The following is a 20,910-nucleotide window of genomic DNA, read 5'->3' as shown; positions in this document are numbered from 1 at the left end:
CATTCTGCAAAAGTCTGGGCATCACACTACACTTCTCATCTGGGTACCACCCACAGACCAATGGTCAAACTGAACAAACCAACCAATCTTTAGAGCAATTCATACGGTGCTTTATCTCCGATGCCCAAGACAATTGGGCAGATCTCCTCCCATGGGCAGAATTTTCTCTTAATAACCTACGGAATGAATCCTCGCAGCAATCTCCATTTTTAGTCAATTATGGGTTCCACCCTTCAGCACTCCCCTCCCCAGTTCCCAGATCCGGGGTCCGTGCTGCGGAGGACAGGATCCAACACCTCCAGGAGGCATGGGAGAAAACCCAGAATTTGAGACATGCAGGCGCATTGCAAAACAAAGCAAGCAGATTGTCACCGTCGGGAGATTCCTGATTACTCCCCGGAAAAGAGTCTGGTTGTCTACCAAGAACATCTGCCTTAAGATATCGTCTCCCAAACTGGCGCCTCGGTTTATCAGACTTTTTCTGATTACAGAGAGAATCAATCCTGTAACCTACCGGCTGAAACCGCCGATTACTATGAGGATCCCCTCCCTTCTTAAACCCTATCTGCAGGATCCCCATTCCACCAGCCGGGGCGTACCCTCTCGACCTGTCCTCATGGAAGGCCAGCATGAGTTCAAGGTACATGCTATCCTCAACCCCAGGCTATCCAGCGGTGGACTGCAATACCTCGTCCATTGGAAGGGTTTTGGCCCCGAAGAGAGGGAATAGATTCTGCACAGACAGGTACATGCCACCAGGCTAATCGGAGCCTTCCACCACAAACACTCTTCGAAGCCATCCACGGGTCATGCGGAGGTCTCCCCTGAAGGGGGGGGGGGGTGGGTACTGTGAGGATTGCCACTAGACCCCGCCCCTCGGACACATCACACGACAACGTCAGTGATGCACCTGCATCTCAACCTCCATGCGTGCGGAGGAGCGCAGCCGCGGAGGTGCGCCCCCATGTGGGGCATGGTCGTGCTGTATCCACGTCCATCAATGATGTGCCCACTCTGCGCTGCCCGCCACCTATGCACGCGCCGCGTGACAACCAATCAGAGAAGGGTCACCGACTGCCTCTCACCTGTCCAATCCGGGCTCCTCCTATCAGTCTCCTGCTATCTGGTGATGTCATTCAGTCTACCCCTTCTGATTGGTGCTTCCCCTTTAAATGCCTTCCTGTTTCCCTTGCACTTTGCTGAGCATAAACTAAGGTTTATGTGCTATGCTCGCTGCTTGAAGTCTGTTTGTCTGTTCCAGTGCCTAGTCTGAACCTGTGCCTTGACCCTTGCTTGTACCCGGACCTGTCTCTTCTCTAATCCTGAACTTCAGCTTGTATTTGGATTCCTGCTCTCCTCTCCCTGACCACGGCTTACGGATATCGACCGTTCTTCTCTCTCCAACCCACGACATACCCAAACTCTCCTACCCTGACCCAGCTTCACGACTCTGACTACGCAATCCACCCCGCTCTGTGGTTGTAGGGCGGCGGTTATATACATCCCCACCTCTGACCTCGGTCAAGTCCTGTTTGTGGTGAGCACAGCGTGACAATAATCCCATGCTTGTTATCCAACACATTTAACCCCCTGTACACTGTATTTACTGCAGCCAATCCCAACACTTGGCTTCACACAATCGCCTCTCCCCTCTCCCCCCAAATCCCTCTGCAAACCCTGAACAGAACCTACGTAGCACTGCAGATGCAGCTAAACATTATGGCAAGGAAAATGCACACCTCTGCTGTTTACTCTGCACACATTCACTTGGTTCACAACAGCTTCATGCAATGTTACCTACCTCTGTGATAATGAACCTGATACTTCCCTCAACGCTGTTCTTTATTGTGGCCTCATGGAAATGTTACTCTCTCTATCTACTACAAATTCATCCCTCCTAGCCAACACCCAATATCAAAATACACCCTGGATTACTCAAAAGCATTGCATTATCTACTAAATGTTGGTGAGAACTCTGAAAACCAGTACACCAACCACCACTCGTTATAATGGCAAACATCACAAATTTAGAACTTAAAAACAACTACTCAAATGCATTGATAAAGTGTTCTGTGCAGCTCAAAACATGTTGGTAGGGTAATGCCATTTTGTCCTTTCTTGACCATTAAATATTTTTTATGGATAACGCACTTTCCTCCTAACTTTTTTGGATATTTCCGGTTGTGCTCTGCCATCTCTCTCTTCTATTACTCAAATTTCTACTTATACTCATACTCTCTTTAGCAAGTGATATTGAACTTAACCCAGGCCCTCCCTTTTCAAGTCTGTCCCAAACCATGAAAATACCCCTTTCAAATTGCAAAAAGATCTATCAGTCGCCCATATAAATATCCAGAGCCTGCTCCCCAAACTGGATGAACTAAGGGCATTGTACCTCATGCATAAACCTAAAGTCATCATTCCCACTGAAACATGGTGAACTCCTAAAACCCACAATCCAACTATCACCATTCAGTATTACTCCATTTCTATGGACACAAAAATCCAAGTGGGGTAGAGACCCTCAATTGGACAAGAAACCCAAAATTGCACTCTATGAGAATAAAACACTTAATGGGACTAAACAATATATCCCAGGCTGATAGCCAAAAGTGCTACACGATGCAAAACAAAAAAGAATTTATTAAATACATGAGGGAGCAATATCAGGGAGTGTGGGGTATAATTAAGGGTGTGTTTAAAAATACGGTAAATGGTGGCCAGAATAGAGAGTGTTCTCTCTCACTCATCAGGTATAATTCACATATAGGGAAAGCCAATGCTAAAGCTTATAGGGTATGTCCCTTCAGAGAGTACCTGGTGGTGGGCAATGAGGTATAGTCAGCCAAAGTCCTGACAAGTATACGATATAAAATTATACCCACAGCAGGAGATACTAAACACAAAGTAACATTAATGGTGTAAAGAAATGTATCCCTGGTTCATCCGAATCACTTTGAAAAATCCCGTTTTTCTTGCCTTATGCCATCGTCTGATTTGACCTGTGTATACACAGTTTGAATTACTATATATGCAGCTTGATGAATGGGGGACTACTTTATTCAGGAGATGATGGGTATACATGTATTTATATGCTGAAACACCAATCCTCTGTTTTACTTTAGTGTTATGATACACATACCCATTTGACGCATGTTACATTAGTCTGCATATGCTACAATTTTTCATAGTGATTCGGATGAACCAGGGATACATTCCTTTACACCCTAAATGTTACTTTGTGTTTAGTATATCCTGCTGTGGGTACAATTTTGGGTTTCTTGTCCAATTGAGGTTCTCTACCCCACTTGGATTTTTGTGTCCATGCTAACTCTACCCTATGCACCATGAGATAAGAATATTTTAATTAGAATAATTAGGAGAGCGATAAGCATTGTGTGTCTCATAGTTTACTCAATTTCTATTTTATATTGCAGAAACCTTACAATTTACACCGCTAAATTGCCCCCCAGGTTCACCTTCTTCTGAAATCCTAGTTGGCAAGATCTGCCTCCCTTTTTCTAAGCCCGTTCTTATTGCTGGCATCTACCGCCCCCCTAAAGACCCACTACAGTCCCTAACTGATATCACCCAATTTCTTGGCTCAATTTCCTCTCTGAATGAGAAGAGTGTGCTGCTAGTTCTTGGGGATTTTAACTACAATTGGCTTGACCCTAAAAACAAAAAAATCCAGCTACAATTCAAGTCACAACCTAATGCACCTAATTTTCCAACCCACACAGACAAACCTGAAATCTCACAGCCATTCATTGCTAGACTGGATTCTCTCCTCTAGTCCCAGCAGAATCCAATCATCTGGCATCCTACTTAACATTGTCCGTGACCATGCAATAGTGTACTGTGTATGGAAAATCAGACCACCCTAATCAAGCCCTAACATTCTTCTCACTAGAACATTTAGAAACTTTAACCCACAACAATTTCTGGCTGGTCTTACCAGCTGCCCTTGGTACAGAATCAACTTAATTCCTGATTCTACACTAAACTATTTCCAATCCGAGTTCTTATAACTCTGTGATACTAATGCTCTACTATGCAGAATAAGAGTATGGGGTCCACCTTCCATGGGTAACAACCGACCTTATATCACTCTACCATCTCAGGAATTCCTTGTGGAAAAGCTACAAAGTAATTGGCACTACCAAGGATCTTAATCACTACAGATGCATGTGGAATATGTGCACAAGGCAAACAGGACACGTAAAATTAGAATATTACGATGACAATCTTCACCAGAATGCATCAAACGCAGATTACTTCTGGAAGGTTATCAATAATATATTCCAGCCTTCTAGCCACCAACAACCAAATAATATCACTAAGGAGGATATTACTCTGACAAATCCCACTGACTTTGCAAATGTACTGTATTCAATGATTACTTTGTGGGGTGTGCTACTAATTTATTAGCAAACGCAACTTGAACTACAAACATGAACCTCATTCTGGGAGTACCATATAGCTCCCTCCCCACCCCACCCCCCTCCAACACAACCCACAATTTTCAATTTCTCCCAGTATCTGAAGAGGAGATTACACAAGTGCTCCTCAAATTATAACTAAGCAGCAAATGTGAACCTGACCTACTGAAATCTAAGTTCCTAAGACTTGTGCTCCAGCCATTTCCAAACGACTTGCCTCTCTAATCAACTCTATCCTGTCTGTAGGCCATATCCCTAAGACCTTAAAAACTGCCAGAGTTGTTACAATCTTCAAAAGTGGGGACAAAAACACTGTCTCAAACTACAGGCCAATCTCTCCCAATATTATCCAAAGTCATGGAAATAAAATTTCACTCCCAACTGAGTGATTACTATACCAAGACAAATTTCCCTAGCCAATTCCAATCTGGCTTTCACCCCAAACACTCCACAGTAACTACCCTCCTAAAAGTTGGCAATGAGATCCAGTGTGGAACGGAACTGGAACAACTAGATTTTACAAAGGCTTTTGATACTTTTGATCATGTTATCTTGCTAAACCAACTCCAGTGCTCTGGAATAGGGAAGCATGCGTTAAACTAGTTTCATTCCTACCTATCAGGTAGATCCCAACATGTGTCTATCACGGGCACTAACTCCAACCCCTTGGATATCACCTGTGCTGTCTCGCAAGGCTCTGTTCTGGGGCTCTACTCTTCTCAGTGTTCATCAATGATCATCCTACTGCTTTTAAGGGAGCTTCAATACAAATGTATGCGGATGACACAATATTATATGCACTTATAAGCCCTAGCCTCTCCAACCTTGAACACATACTACAATCTGACTTTTTGAGACTTGAAAATTGGATTTTTTCAAAACAAACTGTTTTTAAACACTGACAATAATGTGACAATGGTATTTGGGAACAAGGCAAAAATTTTAAAACTACCAATGAGTGAGCTCCAGATCATAATCAACTCTAATACAATTCTAGCCCCTGTTATTAGTTTCAAATATGTGGGCATATGGTTTGACTCCCATTTAACATTTGGGGTGCACATAGATAACCCGACATCAAAACCCTATGCAAAACTACTATTGGAACAAATCCTTCCTAAGTCTGTTGGTCAGAAAGCGCATCACACAGCAGATGCTAATGTCAATTATGGACTATGGGGAGATAGTATATGGCATGGAACCCCAAACTCACCTTAGCAAACGTGGTACCCTCTACAATTCAATATGCCGCTCTGTCCTCCAATTCAAATACAACACACATTACTGTGAAATGCTCAAAGAACTAGATTGGTCATCACTTGAGTCTAGGCGCAAAGTTAATCTTTCCTATCTTGCCTCCCAATACTTTCTGGGCAAGCTACCTCTCTACCACATGCAGCTCCTCACGCAGCACTTATCATCTGAGATCTGACTCCAAAACACTGTTCATGGTCCCAAGGATCAACAAATTATCCGGCCACTCCTCCACCACCAGTCTATGTTCTTTCAAAACTAAAGCTGCCTCACATTTTAACCTGGTCTGTAACTGTTACATACGCCTATAATATATATTATCTTAACTCTGTGCCCAGGACATACTTGAAAACGAGAGGTAACTCTCAATGTACTACTTCCTGGTAAAACGTTTTATAAATAAATTCTTCATGGAGAGATTGACACTAGGATCACCAGATTGCAGCCTCTGCTTTACTAATTATTTTGACTACAGTCAGCAACAGCAGTAAGCTACAATAGGTGAGAGCGCCGCACAGCTCGGTGAGAACGTCGCACTACTCGGTGAGAGCGCCGCACTGCTTATGACAGCACTGCACTGCTAGGTGAGAGCGCCGCACTGCTCGGTGAGAGTATTAGTCAGCAGACAACCAAGAGCATGAAAAAAAAATTTAAGATTGTTTAAGTGCCAAAAAAGTTTCAGAACATTATTGGTCAGCAGTTTGCCTCATTCTATGCACTTGATAATGTTGTGTCTACTGACACAAGCTCAAATAGTACAAATGCACTTCATCTGAACTGTAATCACATGCCATTTTATAAATGTACAGTACTTCATTTTATGTTGACCTATTTCATGACACAGCTATAACAATAACACTGTATTGTAAAAAAAAAGTTGAAAATGACTAAAATATTACTAATGCTCCCATTTTCACCCCTTCTAGAGTGTATTCTGTTATACAGTACACATTTTATTTAATTATTTATTTATTTATTTATACAATGTTTTACCAGGAAGTAATACCTTGAGAGTTACCTCTCGTTTTCAAGTATGTCCAGGGCGTAGAGTTACAATAACAAATAATACATGGTTACAAATACAGTTACATAAGTGAACAGCGTATAAATTATATACAAGACATTGCATGTACAGTTAGAGATAATATATATTATGGGCGTATATAACAGTTACAGACCAGATTAAAATGTGAGTGCTTTAGTTTTGAAAGAACTTAGACTGGTGGTGGCTGTGAGAGTCTCCGGTAGATTGTTCCAGTTTTGGGTGCACGGTAAGAGAAGGAGGAGCGGCCGGATACTTTGTTGAGCCTTGGGACCATGAACTGTCTTTTGGAGTCAGATCTCAGATAAGTGCTGCATGTGGCAGGGGTGAGGAGCTTGTTCAGATAGATGGGTAGCTTAACAACATAAACTGTTGTTGTAGAATAACTATAGAATTTAAGAAAAAGTAGCTACAGTATACATTATTAATGTTACAAGGCAACAAATCCTTACAAGACATTCTGATTACTTAATGAGTAGCACCTAAATTAATATGTTTGTTAAATTGCTGCTTATTTTTTTAAATCCGTGTATCTAATGAGAAACACCTACAGTAAAGACCACTTTGCTGCATCATTTCCTTCAATGGCATGTAAAAAAGGGGTATTTATTTTCCACAGTGAATGGCATGCTGGTTTTGAGCACAAAGTAAGAGATGTATAAATTATAGTTTCTGATGCAATTAAAAGTCATTTAAACAAAATACAGCTTGTAACAAAAAATAATGTCAAAATGATCCATGCTGTACATTCATGTGGCAGATTGTCCAATTTGATCTTGTGGCATGCATTTATTTCAGTCTACAGTATCTTGAACAATGTGTGCGGGCACACTTACTGTAAAAATCATTGTCAACAGTCATGGCTAATGGGGTTTTGGAGAACACCAGGAAAATTATAGGACTTTCAACTCTGAATATTGTAGAAAACTACTTATAAAAATCAATGATGAATTAAATAAATGCATTTACAAACCTGAGACAAGTAATAATAATTCTTAAAATATTTTTCTTTCTATTTTTTCTACCCTTCACTCTCCACCATAAATTGGACTTCTAGGTTATTCCTTCATAAAGCAATTTTACAATGATTATCTTTACCAGCCTCTAATAAGTATTGTGTTAATGGGTGGCTCTCTTTTGCTCCACCACTCATGGGGTGTGTATATGTATGTATGTATGTATGTATGTATGTATGTATGCATGTATGTATGTATGAAAAAAAGGAGAGAAAAAGAAACAGGCGCACACCTAGTGCATTACCATAATAAAATTGTATTAAAGGAACATAAAATCTGTAAAATGCCCACTCACAAAAGTACAGCAATCAATAACATGTATGAGATAGGCTCTCATGTGCCAACAGCTCGATCATCAGCGTCCGGCTCAGGTTAGTGGCGTCGTCACGTGACCCTCCTTCGTGCAGCAAAAACACACATGTGTAGTCAAATGACTAATTTATTAATATATTGGTTAATTATGTGTAAACACCTCCCTATAACTATCATGGATTGACGTTTAGATGGTACCCTGAAGAAGTCATCATCGATGACGAAACGCGTAGGGCGTGGCTAAGATTGCGGCCGCCATTTGCCCACGAACATTGTTGCTGTCTACAGTCAAACTTTGGCTCTTGTGTGGTTTCCACGGCCGGTATACTATTATCCAAAGGACTTTCAAAGCACTGCTCTCTGGAGGGACCTTTCTCGGCGAACACTGAATGCGAGGTTTTCCGCTTCCGGTTTCTGCTGCACGAAGGAGGGTCACGTGACGACGCCACTAACCTGAGCCGGACGCTGATGATCGAGCTGTTGGCACATGAGAGCCTATCTCATACATGTTATTGATTGCTGTACTTTTGTGAGTGGGCATTTTACAGATTTTATGTTCCTTTAATACAATTTTATTATGGTAATGCACTAGGTGTGCGCCTGTTTCTTTTTCTCTCCTTTTTTTCAGATATGATTAGGGACTGGTGATCCCTTTGAAGCGGGCTTCAAGAACCTGGTGCTACTGCCATTGGAAAAGGACTTTGTTTATTGAAGGTTTTTTCATCTTTTAATTTTTACTTTTCAATTTTTGGTACAAAATTTTTTTTTTCATTTTTTTATTAAATAAATTCAGATTTTTATATTTATATTTTTTAGGGATCCATTGTTAAGTATTGCATTATATATTGTATTAATTCATTGTCTTATCATAGTGTATTAGCCAATATCTAGCCGCCCCACAAAACACTTACATGTTTAGCTATTGGTTCTTTTAGTATTTACTTTAGTCAGGTTATAATAGAGGCGCTACTTCAATTTTTCGTTTGTTCTGATGTATGTATGTATATATATATATATATATATATATATATAGTGCAGAATAAATCGCAACTGGACTAATACGGCTATTTTCTGCTATATATATATATATATATATATATATATATATATATATATATATATATATATAAAAAATACAGTATATATATATATATATATATTTATATATAAAAATATATATATATACGGAAATAGCTGTGTTAGTCCAGTTGCAATAGTGCAGAATAAATGAGTACATCAGTATTAGGTGATACCTTTTTTTATATGGACTAATAATTTATGTCATAGGACAAGCTTTCGAGAGTTCTCCTCATATATATAATCAAAAACGAATAGACGATACTGTTCTGTGGCTAACAAAATGCTTTTATTTGTGCGAGCTTTTGAGATACACTGATCTCTTCTTCCGGCGGTGTTACAATGAATGAAGCCAAAAAAGGGTTTTTACTTTAAAACAGGGCATACTGGAATTTGATCTGTGATTGAAGCTTATCCCTCCCCCCTGTGCAGTATGCGTTTTATGACTTGAGGTGTTAAATGGTCCCTGAATGTAAGTGATGTAAGAGTGTGTGTGTGTGTGTGTGTGTGTGTGTGTGTGTGTGTGTGTGTGTGTGTGTGTGTGTGTGTGTGTGTGTGTGTGTGTGTGTGTGTGTGTGTGTGTGTGTGTGTGTGTGTGTGTGTGTGTGTGTGTGTGTGTGTGTGTGTGTAAATATAACTTTGTAAAGCGCCCACAGAGTATACAGCACTTTACAAAAGGCGTTTGTGGAGTGGACGTGTATATAGTGATGTGGGTAGGTGTAGAAATGTAAGAAGGTGTTGCATTACTATAAGTGTGTGTAGATACTATGTGGTCCCTATTGGTCTATAGGGATGGAATTACATTGTGTATTTGTATTTGCAGGAGACAGCTGTGTGTGTGCATTCATATAGCGCAGTATGTATAGACATGGCCTTTAGCACTCATGGGAAGAGATTTCACTTATGTCAGTAATGGCCATGGGGCTGTTACTACATATGTGAGACAGGACAGGGGCTAAACAAGAGAATGAATCTGCATCACAAGTGGAACAAGAGACAGTCCTGTCGGCGAACATTTCTCTGACCTTGGCCATAAAATGAACGATCTGAGGGTGGCCATACTCAAAGGTAATCTTAGAACACCGAAAGGGAGACGGTTGCATGAATACACATTTATGCAACTGTTCGGGACACTTAGCGGTGGCCTAAACCGCAACTAAGTTTCATCAGTCATTAGTGACACAAGTGAACTCTCTTCCCATGAGTACCGCCGGAAGAAGAGATCAGTGTATATCGAAAGCTCGCACAAATAAAAGCATTTTGTTAGCCACAGAACGGTATCGTCTATTCATTTTTGATTATTAAGCTCGGCTAACATGGTACAGATACACATATATATATATATATATATAATAGGGCAGGTCCAGGTACTGACAGGCATAACACCATATACATGTGACCCAGTCAGTACCTTCCCTAGGTATGACACTCCAACTGCCAGTTAAGGCTTGCCCCTGGTTATGGCAATATAGTACCCATCCAGGCTGCAAATGGTTAGACCATGCGCAGGAGTTTAACCCCAACACTGCCTATTCCTATCAGGATTTATAGTGTTGAGGACAGTAGAAGGCTATAGCCAGGGGCACTAGGCTACATATACCATACTAATGTTCTTTGCTCTTGCAGTATATTCAGTATTTGGCCTCCTGTACTGTACATCTGTGTTGATTGTTCAAGGAATGGAAAGGAAGATAAAATTGTACTCAAGACAATTTTCTGACAGACGTGCAGCTGTTCAGCAGCTACCAATAAATTCAACTTTAAAAATAAGTTGTAAAAGTATTGTTATTCAGTTGCCAAAGCATAAATAAACATCGGTTTAATTGTTCATCTGGGACAGATGGAGAGAGAATAAGAAAGAAAACAGACAGTGAAAAAGAGACATAGGGGTCTTTAAACTGAACAGCTAATGGCATAAAAGATATGCAAAATTTAGTGTTTTTGACAGAGTCGCTTTAGCGAAATGCCACCTCATTAAACCCCACAACGGTGAAAGAAAATGCTGCGACATTCAATGGCACAGAGTAGGTCACCAGCTAATCTGACTTCATGACAACAAAAGGCCCTTGACAGATGAGAAAGCTTCCTCCTTTGGAGATTGGCATTCCTTTACCTAAACCAGTCTTTCAGATTTACGAAAGAAAATCTGTTAGTTTGACTTGCACAGATACCACACAATAGCATGTGACTAGCAAACCTTCAAGACCTCTTGTGGATTACATAATGATTAACTGACCATTCAAATTCACAATATGTCACATTAACAGCAGCGATATGCTCTTCAGTAAAACTGCAAGCAAGTGTGACATCTGAATTCCCCAGCAAGCGTAAATTAATGATTAAGGTCAGCAATGATATATAGTAGATTCACTTAAAAAAAAAAAAACAGGTTTGCGGTGTTGTGTGGCAACAAAATATATTTTTGAAGAAGCAGCTATCCTTGGAAATTGCTTGGTAGATATTATCTTTTCTGGAAGTGAATGCTTATATCAAACAGTTTCAAAGGGCTTTCGAGATCATAAATAAAGAGCATGCTGTTAACTCTGGCAAATCAATAATACAGTGGAACCCAGTTGCAATCAAAGTTACCAAAGTGAAGAAATCCTCCCTACTAACTACAACCCCCTTTGTGTATGCATCCAAAGGTACTTTGTTGTATATACTGTAGGAAGATAACAGACCTTTTTGTTCCTAATCATACTGTTCATATTATATTATCACGTTACCTATGTGACTGATTTCATATTTCTTAGCAGAAAAATATAATTATCTTGACTAAAACAATAATTTTCCTTCATGCTCTTTTTCAGCTTCACTGGCACTGTATCTGTCATCACAACTGTCATCAAAGCCAATATCAAGTTCAAAACATCTTTTACAAGTTGTTGCATTTATTTTACATCAAGTAATATTGCATTTCTAGCGTAGCAAAAAAGGATTCATGAGAAACATAAACAGAATGAGCCATGTAAAGAGCTATCATGGACAATGTTTTTATGTACACTATATGGTGCTATTAGACCTTGCAAATGCAGCATTTGGATTTACAAGTCCACTTATCAGAGAGTTGGATGATAACGCGCAGAACAAACAGTTGCTACATCACCGTCTGAAGAGAAGCTGGGTATGGAATCAGTTCTTTGTTCTGGAAGAGTACACAGGAACAGACCCTCTTTATGTTGGCAAGGTGAGATCCCCAAAATAGCATAAAAAGAGAATCTAAGTAGAATAGGCAAGAGGCAGGATACATTCCGTTTAGCATGTGCATTTTCATCTAACAATCCTAGAAATGATTTCATGCACATCTAATTCACTGCATCTGAATAGGATGTACAATTGGTATAATAAGTTATTGGATTTTTTTTTTTACCGGGGAAGTAAAACGGAGAGTCTTGTTATAATGATATAGCTTCAAGTGTAAAAAAAATCCTATGCCCAACTAACTGTACTGTAGATTACTTATAATACATTCCTTGTACTTGTTTGAGAGAAATGCTAATGTAATCATGTAGCCATTAAAAACATCTACCTTGGGGGGAGAAGGACATAAAAAATAATTTGTAGTAAATGAAAGAATGAAAATGGTATACTCATCCAACAGGTGTAAGTATGGCATCAGTAAAGGATTCCAGGCCCAGCATGCAGCATTAATTACTGTACTTGGGCTCAGTAGTTCAGTTAGTACAATGTTTTATGCATACTGCATTGTATATACTGTACAGTGCTTTAAATATACTGCATATTATATGTGAAGGCATAGGTTTCTGTGTATCATCACTCACTAGCAGCACAACAAAATTAAATCCAAAAACAATCCGCAAAGTCACATAGAATCAGGCTAATTTATCTTGATGAACGACCCTCTTTTTACTCCTGTCCTTACCTTTTTATTTCGTTAAATGGTTTTATGAATTTCACCAGGGTATTTACCACTTAACTACAGTATATGGAGCACATTGTTTTCTAAACACCTACTGTATAGAAAAATAATTATCCAAACACAACAAATATATTTTTCATCAGTTTTACAGTAGTTGTGAAATTGTGGGAAGTCTGTATATTTTGAGACAACTCAAAGCCCAATATTAACTCCGTTATATTTTATTTTCACGAGATACTGTACTACTGTATGATGTTATTTGCAGAACTATTGAAACCTAAATAGGGGGTTATCTAATAAGTACTGAAAATACTTACAGCAGGCAAAAGATGTATTAATGTGTCAGTTCTCTTGATCAAAATCATTTTTATAAAAACAAATTATACCTGTTCACATTACTTTGTGATAAAATTCCTCAATATTTATATTTTTGTTTCAACAAAAACTGATGTAAAATAATATTTAATAATAATTGAAAATATAAATGTTCCTACTTTAGCAGACTTTACAGAGCTACCATGACCATGCTGATTCATTGGAACTTTCTTCCGTAAGTTACACATACTCCCATCCTGAAGACAAAATTATTTAGTGTTAATTGCCAAGTTGCTGACCAGAATGTAGCAATTGTAAAGCAAATGAAAGGAAAACAATGAAAAAATAATAAGAAGGGTTGGTGCTTATTTGTTTCCAAATTGCTGTTTTACTTTATTGGAGAGAAAAAAATGACATATTTTAACCCAATCAGTGTCAGAGATTATTTGAAGGGAATCCAACACTTTCCTATTTTTCAAACATAATTTTTTTAAACTTAACTAGAAATGTATCCGTATTGTGTATTAGGCGTATGTTCTTCATTATTTAAAGCAGCAGTCTCTCTTGATATGTGTGTGTGTGTGTGTGTGTGTGTGTGTGTGTGTGTGTGTGTGTGTGTGTGTGTGTGTGTGTGTGTGTGTGTGTGTGTGTGTGTGTGTGTGTGTGTGTGTGTGTGTGTGTGTGTGTGTGTGTGTGAAGCAGGAGGATCTTGGAGTTGAACCATGTGTATTTCAGCTCCACGGACTCACTAGTTTCCAAGATACTTACCCAGGAAGATGGCTATTTACTAGTTATTAAAAGCGCTGCGGATTGACTTCCCATTGGCCCGTGTAATGCCTAGAGGGGATACTACAGGTGGCATCTTCCCCAGTAAGTACCTCAGGAACCAGAGATAAACTGCTCCTTTAAGGAATGTACTGAAGCATTTTAATGCACATTGACTGGGGATACAAAAAAAAAAAAAAAAGTGACGTTTTTCACTTTAAAAAATATATATCCTTGCCTTAGAAAGCATTAACTTTCATTGCTATTTTACAGCTTCATTCAGATATGGACAAAGGAGATGGGTCAATCAAATACATCCTTTCTGGCGATGGAGCCGGAACTATGTTTACAATTGATGACACCACAGGCGATATTCATGCAATTCAGAGGTTGGATCGAGAAGAGCGGTCTCAGTATACTCTCAGAGCACAGGCCCTGGACAGAAGGACTAGCAGGCCCATGGAGCCAGAGTCAGAGTTCATTATCAAAATCCAAGACATAAATGACAATGAACCCAAGTTCCTAGATGGTCCTTATGCAGCTTCTGTTCCAGAAATGTCACCAGTGGGTAAGATGGCTACAGGACTTGAAAATTACCCAAGATAGGTTTACAAGTTACATTTAAAATGTGTTGTAACACAAAGATCTATATCAAAAAGAGATGCATTAAATGAGAGAGATAGAGAGAGAGAGAGATAGAGAGAGAGAGAGAGAGAGAGAGAGAGAGAGAGAGAGAGAGAGAGAGAGAGAGAGAGAGAGAGAGAGAGAGAGAAACAATCATTAAAGTATACTTTGCAAATCCTATTAGCATATACAGTATCCCAAGTTTCTCATGTGGGCTCCGTTTAGAGCACTGGTGTGTCTCCACAAGTTGTTTCAATTGGAGTTTTAGAGGATATATATATATATAACACTTGGGACCCTAGTTAAAAAAAAAAAGCTCTCTCCCTACAGTTAGGTTCAAGAGCTGACAGTCCTGAACTTTTAAACATGGATCAGAGGTAACCAAACCGTTATTAGTGAGCCTGGTTACTCCCTCACCATCACACATCCCCCCTCAAGATGAAGGTTCTGTGGCAGTCACCTTATCTGGTGGCTCTGCAAGGAATGTCCTGTCGGGAAAGTCCATTGACATTACCATGCTCACTACCCTTCTTGTGCTGTATGGTAAAGTCAAATTCTTGAAGGGCAAGGCACCAGCGTAGTAACCTGCCATTGTCCCCCAACACCTTTTGTAGCCAGCTTAGTGGATTGTGATCTGTTATTACAGTAAAGGACCTGCCATACAGATAGGGCTGCAATTTCTTCAGCACCCAAACGATGGCCAGGCACTCCATTTCAATTGTTACATAAGCCACTTCCCTGGGTAGGAGTTTCCGACTCAGATACACAATGGGGTGTTCAACCCCTTCCTTGCCCACCTGGATGAGTACAGCACCAATCCCATAGTCAGAGGCATCGGTCTGCACCAAGAAATTCTTTGTGTAATTCAGTGCAGCCATGATGGGTGCACAAGCCAGTGCTGTCTTCAACGCCTGAAACAAATCTTCCCAGGCAGGAGACCAGGTTATCAGAACCAAGAGTCGTTTCTGAGTCATTAGTCAGGTGTTTAGCAATGGCCCTATACTGGGGAACAAACTTCCTATAGTACCCAGTTGTGCCCAAAAAAACATCACCTGTTTCTTGGTCCTAGGAACTGGCCACTGAACTATAGATTCCACCTTCGCTGTTTCTGGCTTCAGGTGCCCATCACAAACTCTGTGCCCTAGGTATAAAATTTCTGCCATACCCACTAGACACTTTGTAGGTTTCAGTGTCAGCCCTGCTTCCCTAATTCTGCTTAGCACTGCTGCTACATGATTTGAGTGAGTTTCCCATGTATTATTAAACACAGCAATATCATCCAGATATGCTCTTGCATAACTCTGCATCCCTTCCAGTAACCTATTGACCAGGCATTGGAAGGTAGCCGGGGCATTTTTCATACCAAATAGCATATACAGAAAGTCATATAGGCCACTTGGATTGATAAATACTGACTTCTTCCTAGCCTCCTGAGTCAGAGGGATTTGCCAATAACCTTTGGACAAATCCATAGTTGTCAAATACCTTGCCCCAGCAAGGTCATATGAGCTCATCCATGAAGGGCATGGGATAAACATCTGATACCATCTGAGCATTGAGCTGCTGGTAGTCCACACAGAACTGAGTGGTTCAATCTTTCTTAGGCACTAGAACTACCGAACAAGCCAAAGGGCTCTGAGATGGTACAATAAACCCTAGGGCCATCATCTCCTCCACCACTTCCCTCTCTATACTCCCTTTCATCTCTGCAGATACCCGATAGGCATGCTTATGCCAAGGTCTCTGATCACCAGTGTCCACTGGATGGTCAGTAATATATGTCTTGCCCTGTTTATCCATGAACAAGACCCTATGCTGCTCTAATATAGCCTTTGCCTGCACTCTCTGCTGTGCACAGAGCTGAAATTCTATCTCAACCTGCTCTACTGTACACCCCGGCCGAGATTCCTCTAGGAGGTCAGGCAGATCATTGCTCGCTGGGTCCCTCATCGGTGGGCTACAGATAAAGATCACTGATGCCACTCTCTGTTGAAAATATTCCTTAAGCATTTTAATATGATAAGTCCTATTTATACATGTCTCTCCATCTAACTGTACAACGTAATTGCACTCATTCATCCTCCTGAGTACTGTATGTGGTACAGACCAGGCAGCCATCAATTTGTTCTGATGAGTGGGCTTCAGAACAAGTACTTGCTGCCCAGGGATGAATTCTCGGCATTGGGCATTCTGATAATACCAAGTCTTCAGTTTGGTCTGAGCCTCACTGAGGTTGTATTATGCCAACCCCACGAGCCTTTCTAACCAGTCACTGAGATCTACCACATACTTCAGCACAAAAGCATCAGTATTGGTAGTCTCCCCTTCCCATCCCTCATAGAACAGGTCCAGAGGTTCCCGTACCCTGCATCCATGTAGAAGCTCGAAGGGAGGGAAGCCAGTAGATTCTTGTGGTACCTCTCGGTATGCAAACAGCAAGTGCTGCAAGTGAATTTCCCAGTCTTTTCCTTCAGCCTCAATAAATGCCCAAAGCATCTGCTTCAGGGTACCGTTGAACCTCTGACATAAACCATTTGTCTGGGGGTGGTAAAGGGTCGTGTGCTGGTGCTTTACCCCGCACGAATCCCAGAGACACTGTAGAAATTCACTCATGAATTGAGACCCTTGGTCAGTCAGAATCTCGCTAAGGAATCCTACTCTAGAAAAAAAACTAATAATGCCTTAGCTACTGCCCTCGCCTCAATGGTGGCAAGTGCCACATGCTCATGGTACCTGGTGGCAAAATCCACCACCGTGAGAATGTAGCACTTGCCAGACCAGATAGGGATCATCAGAGGTCCCACTATATCCATGGCTACTCTCTGGAAGTGCTCCCCTATTACCGGTAGTGGGTTCAGGGGTGCCTTCACATGGTCACCTGCCTTACCTACTCACTGGCAGGCATCATAGGACTGGCAAAACTGTGCCACTGCCCTTGATGCCCCCAGCCAGTAGAAACGCTGCAACAACCGGGCTCTTGTGCGAGTTGCCCCCTGATGTCCTGCTGTGGTATGGAGTGGGCTACCTGCAATAACTGCTACCTATACTCCCTGGGTACCAATAACTGTCTTCTACCAGTACACACTCTATGTGGAGCAATAGAGTCATGCTTTCTATATATGAGCACTCAGTGCCATAAGAACCAAGCCAACCCAGTCTCAGAGGCAGACTCGAACTCCCGAATTCTCATGCCCTCTAAGCTGGGATCGGATCACACCAATTCCTGAACTGTGCCCTAGCCCCAGCCAATCTCTAAGTCAGGCAAAAGGGGAACAGGTACATCGGTAGGTAGATCAGTATAATGTCATGACTCTCTCTGGCTTACCTGTCTAGTCTCCTCAGAGACCCCTGGAGCTGTTGGTCCAAAATGTAGGGGGACCACAAGATCCTTTGGGGGCAGGGGTACCAAAGGCTCCCCTGCCTGGGCAAGTGCCCTGCTCTTGCCCCTTGTAATTGCTGTAACTGGAGCAGCTTCTTCAGCAATGGAAAAAACAAGGTGCCCAGGTCGTTACTGAGGAGCACGTCAGTATCCAACCCAGGCAAAACACCCACCTCCCTCATGCCTCGACCATCACCCCAATCCAGAAATATCCAGGTGACCTGGATTGACCTACAGTAGGCCCCCCCTCCGGCATGGTCACCTGCATCCCTGTTCCCGGGAGCAGATCCTCTGGTCTTACCATATCAGGCCAAACCAGAGTGACAGTGACTCCGGAGTTGAGCAAGCCAGCTGCTTGGCGATCTCCTATGGTCACTCTCCTCAAATGCTTTCGGCAGACATCATTGGACTGCAAACTGACTGCTGCAATCTGATGTCCCCCCATCTCTGCTGCTGGTCCACTGGCTGCAGGTGTAGATTCCCCCATCTGAGTCCCTTGCTGGGCTGGCTGGATGGCTGCACTCTGCTCCTCTGTGTGTTTCAGTCGCATGCCGACGACTGAGTTCACAGCTTAAGAACATTGCCCCTGATGGGGATTACCGGACTTTGGCCTGTCCGGACAATCTTGTTTGATGTGTCCAGTTTTATTACATTGATAGCACCTCCTCTTATGCTTGAAATCGGTGGGTTTGGGTGCCCCCCCCCCCCCACCCCCTCTGCAGCTGGTTTTGGCTTCCAGTGTGGGGGATGGGTGGTTGCCCGAGCCGGGCTGGCTCCACTCTGGGTAGTCCCTTTCTTGAGGGATAAGGCACAACTGGTGATAAACTCATCAACCATGTTAGCTGCCTCTAGACAAGTCTTTGGTTTTTGGTCAAAGACTCAGTCTCTTAAATCCGGTTGCACTGCTGCAAAAATATTCTTTGAATATCAAGTACAGCAAACTGTGATACTTAGTGGCATCACATCCCTCCACCCACTGAGTCCCATGTAAAATCATCCTGGATGAAAACCTCATGTAGATCTCCCGGTGGTTCTTCTCCCACGACCTAAACATGCCAAGGTATGCCTCTAGCAGGAGAGCATACTGTGTTAATATTAAAATCTTTACGTGCTGGTAATCATTGCTGTCCATTGCCAGGATGGCCTGGAGGGTCTCCAGGGCAGCCCCGGACAATAGCGGCGACAACCACAAGACACAGTCTCGGTCGGGCACACGGTACTGTAGAGACTGAGTTTAAAAATCTTCAGGTAACCGTCTATTTTATCCGTGCCATCCACAAACTTGCTGAATCTGTGATGGTCGATTTTAGGTAGAGGTGGCTCGTCAGGATTCCTCTGGGGTCTTGGGGGCTGCATACCTTGAGAAGCTGCAAGTAGCTGTAGCCTTTGCTCAAAAGTGACCCCTGCGGCCCAGCTGGTGAGAACTGCAGAAAGTCCTGTAGCAGGAAGACCGTTAGCCACTAGGGCTACCACGGCTGCACTCCCTGGATCATGCTCAGCACCTCGGTTCTTGGTATCCTCGCCTTCCTCGTCCTCCTCCGACTCCTCCAGGGGTGGACAATCCTGCTGTCCCCTGGCTGAAGTGGATACCCCTTTGTCCACAGGTGAGGTTGTACACACCTCAGGTGAAAAAGAATAATGTGTATATACAGTAAAGCGCTGATGCGTAAATATATTTAGTGAAACATTCTTAAAAATAATTAAAAAAAACCTTAAATAAAGGACTAGGCTGTCTGATATAAATGACCCACAGAGATCATAACATAGTCACAGAAAACACAATATAACGGCGCCTAGATGAAACTTATATCACCTGAGTGATTGACCACTGATAGTCCAGCCCTCACAATACAAGTGAAATCCAAAAATGGCTTGCTTGATGTCTCATGACATGTGGGGATAAAAGAGACAAATCATAGTGCAACACTGGAAAACTAACTGATAAAACAAACAATCACTGACAACATACAACACAGAAACAATACAAAATAGCTACAATAAAAACTGATACATTTAATGAAAAAATGATTAAAGTGACAACCATCAACAGTCCAGAGCATGAAGCTGTAATGTTGTCACAAATATGTAATAAGTTGCAAAGCTTCAGTAAAATAATGATAAAAGAACATTTATATTGATTTCACAATTATGTATGTTAAGATGGTGGAAATATTAGAGCCATTATAGAGCATAGTGAACATGTGGGTAAAAACAGCCATCATATTGATTATGAATGGTAAATCCAATGTGTAAGAGAACAGAGAAACATTAATAGCCTCATGCTGCTTATCTCTAAAAATGGTTTCTTCATTATATTGTTAGGATACATTAGTGGAATGGATGCTATGCGTTGCAATTAATCTTCCACTGACAGGTGGTTAAACAGTTAGTGGTGCTCTTATTATGCAAACTTTGCAAGTTTTTTTTTATGTAGGAGGCGAAATTAGATTCTCAGCTCTTAATTTAAAAAGGTCAATGTTTTCTATTTTTGTCAGGTGCCTCTATTATCCAGGTGTCAGCGACAGATGCAGATGATCCTACTTATGGGAACAGTGCAAGGGTTGTGTACAGTATTTTGCAAGGACAGCCATATTTTTCTGTCGACTCAAAAACAGGTACTTACTGAGGTCAATGTATTTGTGTTGTTCAAAGTTTGACAGTTTTTTTTTTAATCCAATTGTGATGCTCTTGCCTATGTCTAGCAAACTGGATATTTGCATCTAAATTGTTGTCTTAATGCTAAAAATCTGTTCAACTGAGAAAAGCATGGAAACGCCCCCATTACAGAAAAACTATGTGACAAA

At 41.4% G+C, this 20,910-nt stretch overlaps 1 protein-coding gene across 1 annotated transcript in view; it reads left to right on the top strand.

Annotated features, from left to right (window-relative positions):
- Positions 1 to 20,910, top strand: part of CDH20 (cadherin 20) — a 107,079-nt gene that overhangs the window by 15,376 nt on the left and 70,793 nt on the right. Inside the window, exons 2-4 of the mRNA XM_075585889.1 lie at positions 11,954 to 12,330; positions 14,377 to 14,671; positions 20,602 to 20,721. Of these exons, the coding sequence (XP_075442004.1) occupies positions 12,085 to 12,330; positions 14,377 to 14,671; positions 20,602 to 20,721 (661 nt within the window). The 5' untranslated portion in view covers positions 11,954 to 12,084. The remainder of the gene's footprint in view (positions 1 to 11,953; positions 12,331 to 14,376; positions 14,672 to 20,601; positions 20,722 to 20,910) is intronic.

This window comes from Ascaphus truei, chromosome 2 (genome assembly GCF_040206685.1).
Source record: "Ascaphus truei isolate aAscTru1 chromosome 2, aAscTru1.hap1, whole genome shotgun sequence".
Taxonomy (NCBI): domain Eukaryota; kingdom Metazoa; phylum Chordata; class Amphibia; order Anura; family Ascaphidae; genus Ascaphus; species Ascaphus truei.
This window is presented reverse-complemented; position numbering and strand designations above follow the sequence as displayed.